Source organism: Solanum lycopersicum, chromosome 10 (genome assembly GCF_036512215.1).
Source record: "Solanum lycopersicum chromosome 10, SLM_r2.1".
Lineage (NCBI taxonomy): Eukaryota > Viridiplantae > Streptophyta > Magnoliopsida > Solanales > Solanaceae > Solanum > Solanum lycopersicum.
In genome coordinates, this window is record NC_090809.1 from 27599831 (window position 1) to 27615616 (window position 15786).

Consider the following 15786-nt stretch of genomic DNA (forward strand, 5'->3'; position numbering starts at 1 on the left):
GTCGTGCTTGGAACAGTCCGTCATACCTCTTTGTTGAGGGTAATGAAGAAAGCAACAGAAGAATTTGTGAAGTATGGGACGACGGGGGCCATGACGGCCCGTCGTGACCACGATGGTCAGTCACGAGGTCCGTCGACCTAGATGCGTTTTGACAGATTTTTAGTAATTAGAATCCTTCTTTTATTAGGTTTTTATTTTTTATAAATAGTTCGAAAAACCTCATATTTGGGTTTTAGACTTTTGGAGAGTTGGACTTTTTTATTATCTTTTGTTCTCTTGTTCAAGTATTTAAGGATAAATTTCAGTAATTGATACACTTTTTCTTAAATTGATTGTTGGTGCTTTTGTTGATTAATCAAGTGAATTTTTGAATTTTATTCTTTCTCATTAAAGTAAGTGCATGAATTCTTATATTAAATATATGAATAGTGTGATTATGACTATGGGTAACTAAACTCCATAACTAGGGTTGTGGGAACCATGAGTGAATAATGAGGTAAAATCTAAGTAAAATAGCAATTCTAGAATAGTGTCTTGCATGTATTGATAATTCTTTCGTTTAGAAGTCTTTTTAACGGATGGCCAACGTTAGAACTCGCCTTAATGCTACTTGCCGGACCAAGGAGGAAGATAATAAGAAAATAATTATCAACATAGATTTAGTGTATACTATCTAATAGGCTAGTGTCGATTGGTACGAAGTAATAACTTAGTCAAATATCAAATACAATGCTTAATATGAGGTAAAGGTAAGGGTTAGTATAGCAACACACGAAGCCGGACCAAGGTGCAGAGTAAAATTTTCTAGATGCTGGACCAAGGATTTAGAGCTACACAACTTATCACTTTACATGCAAGATACTAGGAAAGAATTGTTATAGTTAGAATTATCAAGTTAGGAACCTATGGAGAACACTTAAGCCCTAGTTACTTTTATTAATTGATTAAGATCCAAGATGTAAATCTGTTAGTTGTTTACTTTAATTTAGTTAATTATTTTCATTAATTTAGAAATAAAACCCCCTTTATTGTCTTGTTTTTTCTAGGGAAATAATTGACTAAATAATAGTAATAATAGAATAAAGTTAAGTCTAAACTATTTTCGTCGTGGGAACGATCCCAACCTCATGAGTTGGGTTCTTTACTAAATACGAACGCTTTACTTCTTATTTGAGAAGTAAGTTTGAGCGTATCAAATTTTGGTGCCGCTACCAGGGAAAGTAGATTTTAGATTAACTTAAACTTATTACTAAAGTTTAGTCAATATTTTCTTAATTTTATTGTTCTATTGTTTTTGATTCTTGCAGAACTATCTTCCTTGTATGCCAAATACACGGAGAGGAAGTGAACCCTTGTTTCCCTACGACCACGAATTAGAGCGTACACTACGCAATATGAATCGAAAATTGGGTATTAACGATGATGATCCAAACCAGAACATCCCAACTCCAGTTGATGTTCATGGTCAGTAATATCGATGATTCAGGTGAAAATAAAAAAAGGGGACAGAATCCCGCTCCACACCCTCAAGAATACTACAGAGGTTATGATAATATTGTAGATTCTGATGGGCCACTTTTCTTGCCCCCTCTACCACAAGGCCACTCCTTTGTGGTAACTAGTAGTCTGATGCAAATACTCACTGCTAGAGGTTTGTTTTCAGGGCTACCTTCTGAGGACCTACATGCCCATATAGCTAAGGTAAGGGCAGTGTGTAAAAGCTGTGTAGAGAGGCCTGATTTGGATTTGGATGTAATAGGGCTAAGAGTATTTCCTCTCTCACTGATGGGAGAGGGTGCTATTTGGTTCACTGATCTCCCTTATAACTCAATTTTCACTTGGAACCAACTAAGGGATGTTTTCTTAAAGCGTTACTACCCGATCTCCAAGAAACTAAATAACAAAGACAGAGTAAACAACTTTGTGGCACTACCAGGAGAGTCAGTTAGCAATTCTTGGGATAGTTTCACTTCATTTTTGAGAAGTGTCCCCAATCACCTCATAGATAGTGAGTCAATGCAAGAATACTTCTATCGAGGACAAGATAATAATAATAAAGAGGTATTGGATACTATAGTGGGTGGTTCTTATGGGGAGTGTCCTTATGTTGAGATCGCCAAAAATTTAGATAAAATCTCCCGGAACAATAAAGCTAGGGGTACTAGGAAGTCAGATACTGGAGGAAATACCTTTGCACTTCAATCCCACACACAACCCAGCCATAGATGAGATTCGTGAAGATATGGCTCAAATGAAAACTTAGCTTGGGTTGGTATTATAACATATCACTGGCGGTGCAGAATAGATAAATTCACTTAACTACTTGTCTAAACCACCACCACCAAATGATGAATGTTATTATGAAGACGATTCCTATGCGGTAAATGAGCAAATAGGGGGTTTCCGACCGAGTGCCCAAGGCTCAAATCAGAAGAATTGGAACCAAGGTCAAGGAAACCAAGGTCGGATCTATGGTAACTATAACCGTGAGGATTATTATATCTGAGATGGATATTACAACCGCGACAACAACTTCAATAGGGGTAACTATGGTAACACAAATGATAGGAATGGGCCCTACGTTTCTCCTAAAAATCGTGAAGTTACTCCTTGGGAGTCCATTCCTTGCTACGGTAGAGCCTTAGTTTATATGGAAAGGGGCAAATGAAATTTTGGTTGAACAATGAAGAAGTGACCTTCAACATTTGTCGGTCTATGAGGAAGAGTGATGAGCTCCAATCTGTATCTGCTATATCCTACAAAGTTGGTAAGGCATCTGAGACACAAATATAAGAACGTCTAGGTGTAGAAGCATTAGCGGCAGTGATCCTGAATTTTTATAACGATCGCAATGGAGAGTACGGGTCATTAGTCGCGGCTCTTGATCATGGTGATGTTCGGTTTAAACCGAAGAAATATGAGTTAGACATGAAGAATCGTGAGTCTCCACCCGCGAAACCATCTATAGAGGAGGCTCCAAAGTTAGAACTAAAATCTCTCCCACCTCATCTGAGGTATGAATTCTTAGGAAATGGTGACACTTTACTGGTAATCATTGCATCAGGCCTGAATGAACACCAAGTTGAGAGTTTGGTAAAGTGCTAAAAAGGTTTAAAAGATATTTTGGGTAGACTATTGCGGACATTATTGGGATCCCTCCTGGTATTTGTTCTAATAAAATCCAGCTCATGCCCAATCATAAGCCAAGTATTGAGCACCAGAGACGCTTAAATCCACCTATGCAAGAGGTCATGAAGAAGGAAATTATTAAATGGTTGGATGCTAGAGTAATATATCCGATCGCCGATAGTAGTTGGGTATGCCCTATTCAGTGTGTACCTAAAAAAGGGGGAATGACTGTGGTCCCCAATGAGAAAAATGAACTTGTTCCAATGAGACTGGTAACTGGATGGAGGGTGTGCATGGATTACAGTAAATTAAATGCATGGACAGAAAAAGACCATTTTCCTATGCCATTAATGGATTAGATGTTGGATTGACTTGCCGGAAAAGGGTGGTACTGTTTTCTTGATGGATATTCGGGGTATAATCAAATTTGTATTGCACCAGAAGATCAAGAGAAAACCACCGTTACTTGTCCATATGGGACCTTTGGATTCAAGAGAATGTCGTTTGGGTTGTGCAATGCACCCGCCACATTTCAGAGATGTATGATGTCGATATTCTTCGACATGGTGGCAAATACTATTGAAGTTTTTATGGATGATTTTTTTGTGGTTGGTGAATCATTCGAGCGGTGGTTGAGCCATTTATTTGAGGTCCTTAAGAGATGTGAAGACTGCAATTTAGTACTAAATTGGGGAAAATTCCACTTCATGATGAAATAAGGTATTGTTTTGGGTCATCACATTTTATTAAAGGGCATAGAGGTTGATCGAGCTAAAGTCGAAGTAATAGAGAGACTTCCCCCACCTATCTCTGTAAAAGGTGTGAGAAGCTTTCTTGGGCATACAGGTTTTTACCGGAGATTCATCAAAGATTTTTCAAACATTGCGCATCCGTTGTGCAAACTGCTGGAGAAACATTGTAAATTTTATTTTGATGAATCCTGTCTTAAAGCATTCGGCGAGCTAAAAGAAAAATTGATGTCTGTACCTATCATTATTTCTCTGGATTGGAACATTCCATTTGAGGTGATGTGCGATGCTAGTGGTGTTGCTCTTGGTGTGGTATTGGGACAAAGAAGGAACAAAATCCTTCACCCCATTTACTATGCTAGTAAAGCCTTCACTGAAGCCTATAAGAACTACACAATGACCGAGCAAGAACTCCTTGCAGTAATCTTTGCTTTTGAAAAATTTTGCTCCTATTTTCTAGGTACTAGAGTTATAGTGCATACTGACCATTCAACATTGAGATATTTGATGGCAAAGAAGGATGCAAAATCGAGGTTGATTCGTTGGGTATTACTGCTACAAGAATTTGACTTTGCGGTGAGGGATAGAAAAGGAACCGAGAATCATGTTGCCGATCACTTGTCCCATCTAGAATATGAATCTATGAGAGAGTTAGGGATAAGACTGATATTGATGATACTTTTACCGATGATCATGTATTGGCTGCCTCACAAGACTTGATTACATGGTTCGTAGATTTTGCGAACTATCTGGCTAGCGATATTATTCCATTGGATTTGTCCTTTCATCAAAGAAAAAAGTTCATGTACGATGTGAAGAAGTTCTTTCGGGATGAACCATACTGGGCTTATTCGGTGTTGTGTGCCAGAAGTTGAGATGTTGAGTTGTTTTAGAGGCATGCCATTCCTCACCCGTTGGTGGACATCATAGTGTTGTCCGAACTGCTCATAAGATATTACAATGTGGTTACTATTGGCCAACTTTTCATCAATATGCTCATGAGTTCTCTAAAGGATGTGATAGATGCCAAAGATATGACGGCATTTCAAGAAAGCAAGAGCTCGTTCTAAACCCCATTCTTGTGATTGAGTTATTTGATGTTTAGGGTATTGACTTTATGGGTCCTTTGTGAGTTCTCAAGGAATGAAGAATATTTTAGTAGTAGTTGATTATATATCTAAATGGGTGGAAGCTATCACCCTCGCAAATAATGAAGGGAAGAGTGTCACTGCGTTCTTGAAAAAGAATATAATCTCTCGATTTGATACAAAAGGCAATTATTAGTGATGGGGTATCCCACTTTTGCAACAAATTGTTCAAGGGATTATTGGAGAAATATGGGGTTCGCCATAATGTGGCCACTCCTTACCATCCTCAAACTAGTGGGCAAGTTGAAGTGTCAAATAGGGAGATCAAACATATATTGTCAAAAAATAGTGAACACTAGTAGAACTAATTAGTCAAGGAGGATTGATGATGCGCTTTGGGCCTACCGGACAGCGTATAAGACTCCTATAGGTATGTCCCCATACCAACTTGTATATGGGAAACCTTGTCATATTCCGGTGGAATTAGAGCGTAAAGCCATGTGGGCTATGAAGAAGTTGAAAATGGATTGGAACGAAGCTGCAGAACAACGATTAACTGGGTTAAATGAACTCGATGAATTTCTCCTGAAAGCTTATGAAAGCTCAGCCCTCTACAAAGAAAAGATGAAGAAGTACCATGACCTAAAAATTGAAATAAAAATTGACAAAAAAGAGTTTATGGTTGGGGATTTGGTGCTTTTATACAATTCCAGGTTGTGCTTGTTTTCAAGCAAGCTCAAGTCCAAATGGACTTGCCCTTACTTGGTTACCAAACTATTTCCTCATGGAGAAGTTGAGTTGGAAACCAAGGAGGATGTGCGGTTTAAGGTGAATGGACAATGAATAAAAATCTATTTCGGGCATGCTGAATTGGCGAATGAAGTGATCGAGGCATACCATATTGATGAAGTCTAAGTAATTAAGTGTCTTCAGTTGTGCCGCGACGTTAAGTCGGGCGCTTTGTTGGGAGGACACCCAATAGTATAGTTTTATTACTAGTAATGGTAGCATTTTCTACTAGTGGGTTTTAAATTTGCAGCCACATCACCAAGAAATTCTGCAGAAAATCACTCCACAAAATTCACTGACGGATACATCGACGGACCTTCACGCTTGTGACAAACCGTCACATGAATCCATCGTGCCAAGTACATTTTTCATTTATTTTCAAAATTAGGGAACCCACGACGGAACCCATGACGTATCGTTGCATATGCGATGGACCATCGTCAGGGACTTGTTGCGTCATTAACCAGCAACCCAACCCGACCTGGCTGGAAAATTTTGAAATTTTTCAACCTTTAAAACCCCACACCCCTTCATTTCAACCATTTCTTTCCCTCTTTCTACCATTCCCTCCCTTTCCAACTTCCTACCTTTCTCACCATCTTCTTTATCAACTGATCCATATCATTTCCCCAAATCCCCAATTCCCAAAATCTCCTTTCTACTGGTCGGAGTCTGCTGCTCTGGTTCTGCTCTTGATAACCAAGTGCCTCACTAGCTTGTTTTTCTCCTCTTCTCGGATATGTGTCTCTGCTATCTACCTATGTACATTGCATTTTTGTTTTTCAATTACTATTAGCCTATTCTTTTTTGTGGGTCTTTGTTATTTCATCAAATTTTGTCTGACCTAGGTTCAGTGTTCTCGAATTGCCTTGTTAAAACTCAAGAAAATTAGTGCTTTAGCATTGCTAGTTTGCTAGGTACTTGGGTTAGACACATGTAAGTTAACATTAAGTATTCCATTTGAGTCACAAGGGATGATTGTGGCATCCTCAGTTCTGTCACTAAATTACAGAACGAGACCCGATGACGGAACATCGTACCCACGAGGAACCGTCATAGGTTCTTTTCCAACACCCTACTATTCGTTTTCTCTAAGTGTCCACCAACGGACACATTCGATGAACGATCGTTCCCACGATGGTCCGTCCTGCACAACAATCATGGTTGTCAGATATCCTTATCCTAAGGGTCTCCAACTTTTTCTAAGTTTCCTCTTACGGACATCTAAGACGAACCGTCATTATCCCGATAGGCTGTCCTGCACAATTGTCATGGTTGTCAGACCCTTGTCCTAAGGGTCTTCATTTTTTTCCAAGTGTCCACTGATGGACATCTACGACGGAGCGTCGTACCCTCGATGGTCCGTCCTGCATAACCGTCACAACGATCAGAGACCTTAGTCCTAAGGGTCTCCAACTTTTTCTAAGTGTCCTCTAACGGACATCTACGACAGACCATCATTACCACGACGGACCGTCATGCACAATCTTTATGACGGTCAGAGACCCTTATCCTAAGGGTCTCTATCTTTTTTCTGTGTCCACTAACGGACATCTATGACGGAGCGTTGTACCCTCGACGGTCCGTCCTGCAAAACCGTCATGATAGTCAAAGACCCCTCTCCTAAGGGTCTCCATACTTTTTCTAAGTGCCCCACGACGTACATCGATGATGGACTGTCATTATCACAACAGTCCGTCCTGCTTATCCGTCATAACTGTCAGAGACTTTCCTTTAGGGGTCTCCACATAAACATAGTTGAAGTAAGACATGATTGACCCCATGACGGTCCATCATACTCACGACGAGCCCTCACCTGGTCCATCGTGTTTCACTGTTACTATAGAGATGTCATTAGAACTTTGCTATGTTCATTTTTTGTCATGTTTTCTAGTCTTGTTTTCTCCTTCTAGTACTAATAATGATTCTTTACAGTTACTATCTCTAATGGCACCGAAACAAGATCGAGTTTATGCACGTGGCCGTTCAAAGTCTGTCGCCCCATCTGCCTGACTGGTTATAGGCTTTAATGATGAAGATGATACTGAGTACGTGCCCCCAGGCACTACCACTCCAGAATGAGTAGAATGTGAAACCAGAGCTACGCCCAAAAAGGTGGCGTCCAGCGTAGTCTCTGCCTCCCAGTCTGATGAGGAGCACACACTGACCGACACACCTTCTGGGACAGCTACAAAAGAAGAAGGAGAGTCTGGTTCCTTAGGAGTTTCATGGTCGGAGGAAGCCTCCGGGTCCGCATAAGTCCCTGCACCTACCACAACTGCACAGTCTGCCTCGTCTAATGGGGCTGAGAGTCTAGGCTCTACTCCAGGCTCATTGACTAGTGTTCTCGCCCCGGTTACCGACCAGCTCAACCGGTGGTGTATGTCGACGAGCAATACCAAGTGTATTCGGATACAAAGTTTATAAATTATAAAGGAGTCATGACACAGACCCTTACATTGGAGAGGCGGGTTGTTACGGGAAGTCTCCCTACCATGCTAGATATCCACAATCTCTTTACCAAACATCGGTTAGAGTGGACAGCTCGTTCTTTGGGCCACTATAGTGAGGAGTTGGTCTGAGAGTTTTACACCTCTTATATGGCTACTCTCGAATCACAGATCAATAGGCGGGCTTTCCCCATAGAACAGGCCCCACTAGAGCACGTTAGAGTACGCGGCATACAGGTCAACATCTCCCTGCCAGCCATCCGTCGGTATCTGTACGGAGAGGATGTTGATGCCACCAGGACTCCTCGAGAGCATTCCAAGAGGCGTAAGGGTCGAGAGGAGGATGATTCTAGAGCAAGGAAGAAGGAGCGCCGTGATATGGAGGCTGCGAGGAGAGCCTCAATTGCTGATGAGGAGGCGTGTCATATTAGGGTTGTAGAGTCAGCTGCTGGGGCATATAGCTCCAGAGATGTGAAGATAGCGGGAGGCACTACTGATAGTGCTGTTGCTGATGAGGACACTACCGAGGGTTTCCAGACTACATAGTTAGTGAATTCTGGAGAACCGGACCCACCAACATGGTGATCGCCGGCGCTTTGCGCCCCAGGTTTACTTCAACTACCACTCTTGTATTTCAGTTTTTTTAGGCATTGGGGACAATTGCATATCTTTTTATTGGGGATGGTATAAATGGAAAGAGAGTGCTAGGGTGAAGTCTGAGTAGCCCAATTCACGATCCTCTTTTAGGGTCTTCTTGCCTGTGTTTTTTCCCCCAAGAGACTAATTATTTTTATTGTTGAACCAGCGTGTCTATATCTTGTGTACATAGTATAACTCTGAAGCATGAAAGCTAAAACAAAAATGATATCCTGATTTAATGAAAATGATGCATGGCTAGTCACTGTAATTGATAAATGTGTGGCTCTTATCATGACATAGAGATACACCACTGCATGACCCTAAGTCTAAGACTTGAACTAGGTGTCTGATAATCTGGTAGAGTAATGCGATGTCAAGTGAGTGTGAGGAAAATTTGAATAGTCCAATATTTGTACTGAGATAGAACTTGCCTTGTTAGTCCTGCCAAAAGTAAGATGTAATAGACTATTAGGGAAGGATCATAGGCCCTTGTTCAATACAGCAAATTTTTAGCCTAAATTAAAAAAATGAATGAAATTAATCCCTCTTTGATCCAAATGATTTGAGCTTAAAATAGACCTTTATTTTTTCACCCCAACTGATCTTTTCCGGGAATAATGTGTTGTCCCTAGTATCTCCTTGGACATGTGCACCTCAGCTTATGCCAAAAGCATAATTTGAGGGTGGGTAATGCACTAAACAACTTTTCTGTGGCCCTGACCCAACTTTGGGTATTGTGTACTTTGACTCATGGTTAAGCCATTAATTGAGGGTGACTATTGTGAGGAATTCTATGGAAAGTGGGGTAAAAAAAGAACAAAGCGAGAGAAAGAACAAAAGTAAAATGACTCAAGAACTAGTTGAAATAAAAGTGAAATAAAAAAAATATAATTAATACAAGCAAAAAAGAAAGAGTCACTTAAACAAATGAAGAAATAAGGGAAAATTGCAAGGTGAAAGAATATGAGAATTTGGGTGAAATAAAAATGATAAAAAGTGGTAGGTTTAGCGATAGGTCAAGGAGGAAAAAAAGTCACTAAAGTATATCTAAATATACCCTACCTAACCCTAAGCCTATGTTACAAGCTAAGAAAGTCCTATCGTGATCCTAAGAGTTGTATGGAGAACTTCAAGCAGTAAAAATAAGGGCAAGCCTATGACAATATATATAAATGAATTGTGAATTTGTTTTGAGAGTGAGTGTTGAAAATTAATTCTTATACTCAAACTGAAATCATTGTGTGAAAAATGAGGATGTTGTTTTGAAGTGAGGACACTAGTTGCAATACTGGAAATATTAGCACCTCGGTGAGAAATTGAAGAGGATTGGTCAGTGCATGGTGAGTCAATGTCATGGCTTGGTCCACATAATTCAAGCCTAATAGTGATAACATGAATAAACATTATGAGACTGATCGAAATCGATAGACAAATGATTGAGAAAGCTAAAATATAGATACTTTTGTACAAAGATTTTGTAGTGAGTCATAGTGCGTCGCTTGAGGACAAACAATGAATTTAAGTTGAGGGTGTTGATGTACCATGGTTTCGCGGTATTTTAAATGTTTTTTACTTAAGTTTAGTGTGTATCCTAAAGCCTTTTTGTATTGATTTTTATGTAAGTTTCTCCTTATTTGCAAGAAATATGTCCAAAGATGAACGGGGATGTTTTTGAGCAAGAAATGCAGAAGAGACCATCGACAGAGCTTATGAAGATCCGTCGAGCTTGTGACAGTCCGTAGGTGGCATCGTAGTGAAGCTGCTGAAGGAAGATGGAGAAGTCTGACCTAGTGTGGGATTACGCAAGTCCATAACAGACTGTCATATCCACGACGATCCATCCTGCTAGTTCGTTATAATAATCAGAGAGTAGTCCCAGTATCCAAATTCCAAGAAGTTTAAGTATTATGGAACGGAGACCCTCAACGGACCGTCGTGCTTGGAACGGTCCGTCATACCTCTTTGTTGAGGGTAATGAAGAAAGCAACAGATGAATTTGTAAAGTATGGGACGACGGGGGCCATGACGGCCCGTCGTTACCACGATGGTCAGTCACGAGGTCCGTCGACCCAGATGCGTTTTGACAAATTTTTAGTAATTATAATCCTTCTTTTATTAGGTTTTTATTTTTTATAAATAGTTCGAAAAACCACATATTTGAGGTTTAGACTTTTGGAGAGTTGGACTTTTTGATTATCTTTTGTTCTCTTGTTCAAGTATTTAAGGATTAATATCAGTAATTGATACACTTTTTCTGGAATTGATTGTTGGTGCTTTTGTTGATTAATCAAGTGAATTTTTGGATTTTATTCTTTCTCATTAAAGTAAGTGCATGAATTCTTATATTAAATATATGAATAGTGTGATTATGACTATGGGTAACTAAACTCCATAACTAGGGTAGTGGGAACCATGGGTGAATAATGAGGTAAAATCTAACTAAAATAGCAATTCTAGAATAGTGTCTTGCATGTATTGATAACTCTTTCATTTAGAAGTATTTTTAACAGATGTCCAACTTTAGAACTCGCCTTAATGCTACTTGCTGGACCAAGGAGGTAGATAATAGGAAAAGAATTATCAACATATATTTAGTGTACATTATCTAATAGGCTAGTGTCGGTTGGTACGAAGTAATAACTTAGTCAAATATCGAATACAATTCTTAATATGAGGTAAAGATAAGGGTTAGTATAGTAACACACGTAGCCGGACCAAGGTGTAGAGTGAAATTTTCTAGATGGCGGACCAAGGATTTAGAGATACATAACTTATCACTTTACATGCAAGACACTAGGAAAGAATTGTTATAGTTAGAATTATCAAGTTAGGAACCTGTGGGGAACACTTAAACGCTAGTTACTTTTATTAATTGATTAAGCTCCAAGATTTGAATCTGTTAGTTGTTTACTTTAATTTAGTTAATTATTTTCATTAATTTAGAAATAGAACCCCCCTTTTATTATCTTTTGTTTTCTAGGGAAATAATTGACCAAATAGTAGTAATAATAGAATAATGTTAAGTCTGAACTATTTTCCTCGTCGAAACGATCCCAACCTCATAAGTTGAGTTGTTTACTTGATACGACCGCTTTACTTCTTATTTGAGAAGTAAGTTTGAGCGTATCACTAAGGCAGGACGACTATAGTAGGATGATGCCCACTCTAATAGGATATTGCGAAATAAGTCGGTAATAAACCCCAAAAACGTCATTATTCTGAAAGTTTCTTCTATGATACCTAATGAACAACCACAATTGTTTTCTTGAAGGTTTTCCACATGTTGTAGCATCAAAGGTAAGGATTCCACTCCCTGAATACCATTTTCGCTCCGTAGATGTAAATTTATGGGTTATTATCGATGGAGGAAGTCTTTGATATGAGAATTATGATGGAAAAAACCCAAAAACTAGGTATGGGGATCAAGGGTTTGGGCTAGGTTTAATGGGTTTGTTGTGATCTGGGTAAATTAGACCTTAATTGCTGATCCTCACAATTAATTGTTTGTTTGTAGCCTAAAGCGAACGAAAAGAATATATAAAGGAAAAATCATGTTTCTTAGGGGATTCAAGTTTTGTTTGAGGTAGGTGATTGTTGTGATTTAATGTTGTGTGATATATATTTGTACTTGCGACATTATGCATGACAATGTTTAATTATTGATCAACACTTATCGTAAATGAGTATGAACAAATAACTAGATGCCACGAATTACCTATTAATTGTATGATTTTTGAGAACTTACATTGTGATTGTGATTGTGTTGTGTTGAACGGTCGAATGTCACGTACCGACATACTAACTGGGATTTTTTGCCATGTACTGACATACTAACTAGGATTTATTGTCATGTACCGCCATAAAATATAGATCGAGTGTCATGAATCGGTACACTAACTTGGAACGACTGTCACATTCCGACACACTAAGTGTTTGAGTATGGGTTCCATGAGAGGAGAAATGACTTGCTATAAATTCATACTGTGAGAATGTGATAATTAATATTGTATATTTTAGATGTATGCATGTTTCATAATGTTGTAATGACTTGCTTATATTATTTTTAGTGAGATAGTCGCGTGATCCTACCAGTACACTATGATTGTGTACTGATACTACACTTGCTCTTTTTTTTTTTGGAGTACAGGGCATTTTCAGTCGTCCATTGACAAACCTCATTAAGAACACCAGTGATCAATTCAAATTCAAGGATGATTCAGTTCTTCTAGGCTTCCATGGTCTTGTAATGTTCAGTTCATTTCTATTTGTATGTCGACTAGAACTTTAAATTTTCTTATGCTTAGTCGGGTTGAAACCATTTCTGTTAGATGGTTGATTCCTTGTTAGAGTTTTGATACATTGACTTTCATGTTCTAGGGGTTTAATTTTGCATTGTTTAGCTTGGTTGTTAGATCTTTTTGAAGTTCAGGAGAACTTTGGTTTCTGCATTTAAATTGCTTCGGTATGTTTAAATGCTTAGTTTTGACGTTAGTGTGAAGAAGAATGATGCTGATGATTGGAACATGTCAAAGGAATATGTCAAACGCAGCTGAGTAACGTGTCTACAACAAGTGTTGATGAATAAGGAAGCTGACGATTGAAACATGTACAAGGAAGACGTCAACAAAGTTGACTGACAAGTTTACAGCACTGCTGTACAAATAGAGCGACACTAGGATTAGACTACTTATATTGATTAGAATTAGATTACAACTAGAACTATATTATGATTAGGATTATTTTACGACTAGTACTAGATTATTTACTATTTCATTGTTATTATTATAGTAGTAGTAGGTATTGTAGAAGAACTCTAAGTATAGTTAACACTCTACAATTCTCTCTTTCTATAAGGATTATGTACTGAACAATTTTAATCATCAATATATTCCTTGATTTTTAAAATCTAGACGTGAGATTTCTACATGGTAACAGAGCATAAAAGTTCTTCCACTCTCTGAGTATTGATAAAAAACATGTTTCAATGACCACTTTCATCAAACATATGTCGACCTCCTAACTTAACCAACACATTTTTCGCTTGCTCTATTAAACTTAAGTCCTAAAAATACCTCATAAATTTGACACACATATCCCAACTGATTCAGATCACGGAGAATGAAAAAAATTAAAGTAGTTCTTCGAGTGGATAAACTATTGGTTAAGTTGTAGTGGTTGAGAAAGATGCAAAAGATAGTGGCACCATTGATGACTGAAAGGTGAAAGATATGTTACTAAGTAGTTGGATCTCAGGCATCTTCACCAAAGAAAGAATGTACCTAATTTATCAACTGCCAAAGAGATGTGGAAATGCTATGAAAAACCTTATATTCAAGCAACAAAGTAATTAATTTGCTAGAGGTTTCGGTAAGACACCATATCCCACCCTTATTCAATTTGTTAATGCTGTCAACAGTTTAAATATAAGGGAAGAGAAGAAAAAGTGTTACAACAATATCATAACATGGTATTATATGCCCAAAAAGATTGGGAAAACAACAACATTAATTCCAGAAAAATGAGTTTCAAACCTGCTGGACAGGGAACATGGTGTCAGAACTATCAATATTGACCAGGTTCTCCAAATAATAAAAGTTCCCAAAATGAAAATAAGGAGAGGAATAATATTGACTCATGTCAAATCTATTGTAGAAATAACCATACTGCTCTTAAGTTTATTTACTGGTGGAATTACTCGTATCAATCTGTAGATGAACTATCATAAGAAACTATTAGACATCACATTCATACTGGAGCATTGACAAAACACATTTTTTCTAGGTATTTAATTTTTTTTCTTTGTATTCAAACCAATCTAGGAGTAACAATTCCGCTACTCATTAGATCGAGGGGAAGTGATGAAGAAGAAGGAAGCTGACGATTGGAACATGTCAAAAGAACAGATCCAACGCAGTTGACTAACGTGTCTACAACAAGTGTTGATCAATAATAAAGTTGACGATTAGAACTGTCAAAGGAAGAGGTCCAACAAAATTGACTGACGAGTTATAACACTATTGTAGATTAGAGTCACACTAGGATTGGATTACTTATATTGATTAGGATTTTATTACACCTAAAATTATATTATGATTAAGATTATATTCCGACCAATATTAAACTATTTATCATTGCATTATTACTATTATTATAATAGTAATAGGTATTGTAGTACGATTCTAAGTATAGTTAAAACTCTACAATTCTCTCCTCATATAAGGGTAACACCTACAAGGGATGGAGCACCAGTTAAGAATGCTCTTAGAAATGAGAAACCACATGTACATTATAAGGAGATAGAGTAGATTGTAGATAAGAACTAGAATGCATATATTGGAGACGAGGAGGTTTGACATGAAGATCATGTCTGGGAATACTTACGTTCCTGCCTTACACCCAGTGTTGTCTTATCATATCATGACTTTTTTGAAGTGCTTGGTTGGAATAGAATCCTTCCGATAGGACATGCTACTCAACCTCCAAACAACCGCCCCACTACTGGTCTTTAGGGAAACACAAGACGATGCACAATTCGATACTGATTCCTTTTTAATCCTTTTTAGGTCCTATAATGACTGGTAATGAGCAAGAAATGTTGATTATGTTTTTTGAAACTAAAGCCTCCTATGTTTCTTTATTGTGAGAATGAGGACGCGTATAATTTTATTTTAGATTTTAATGAGAGGCTACATAAGTTAGGTATTGTGCATCAAAATGAAGTAGAGTTTGTAACCTTCCAGCTTTAGGGAGAGGTTAAGTTGTGTCTCATGACAAAGATTTTGGAATCCACATCGCGATCGGCTTTGTTAACCTCTCAGAGGTTGCATACAAGACACTTCTTAATTTTCATCACATTCATATAGTTAAATTTTATAGAAAATTTTAAAATTTTAAAACATAATGAAGTATACATAGATTTCATATATTTTTTACATAGATTAA

At 38.1% G+C, this 15786-nt stretch overlaps 1 protein-coding gene across 1 annotated transcript; it reads left to right on the forward strand.

The window, feature by feature from the left end:
• The first annotated feature begins 5398 nt into the window (after positions 1 to 5398).
• On the forward strand, positions 5399 to 7768 carry LOC138338784 (uncharacterized). The gene is made up of 2 exons (XM_069289871.1): positions 5399 to 5794; positions 7691 to 7768. Exons 1-2 carry the CDS (start codon positions 5399 to 5401, stop codon positions 7766 to 7768), a joined length of 474 nt encoding a protein of 157 aa, XP_069145972.1.
• The last annotated feature ends 8018 nt before the right edge of the window (positions 7769 to 15786 follow it).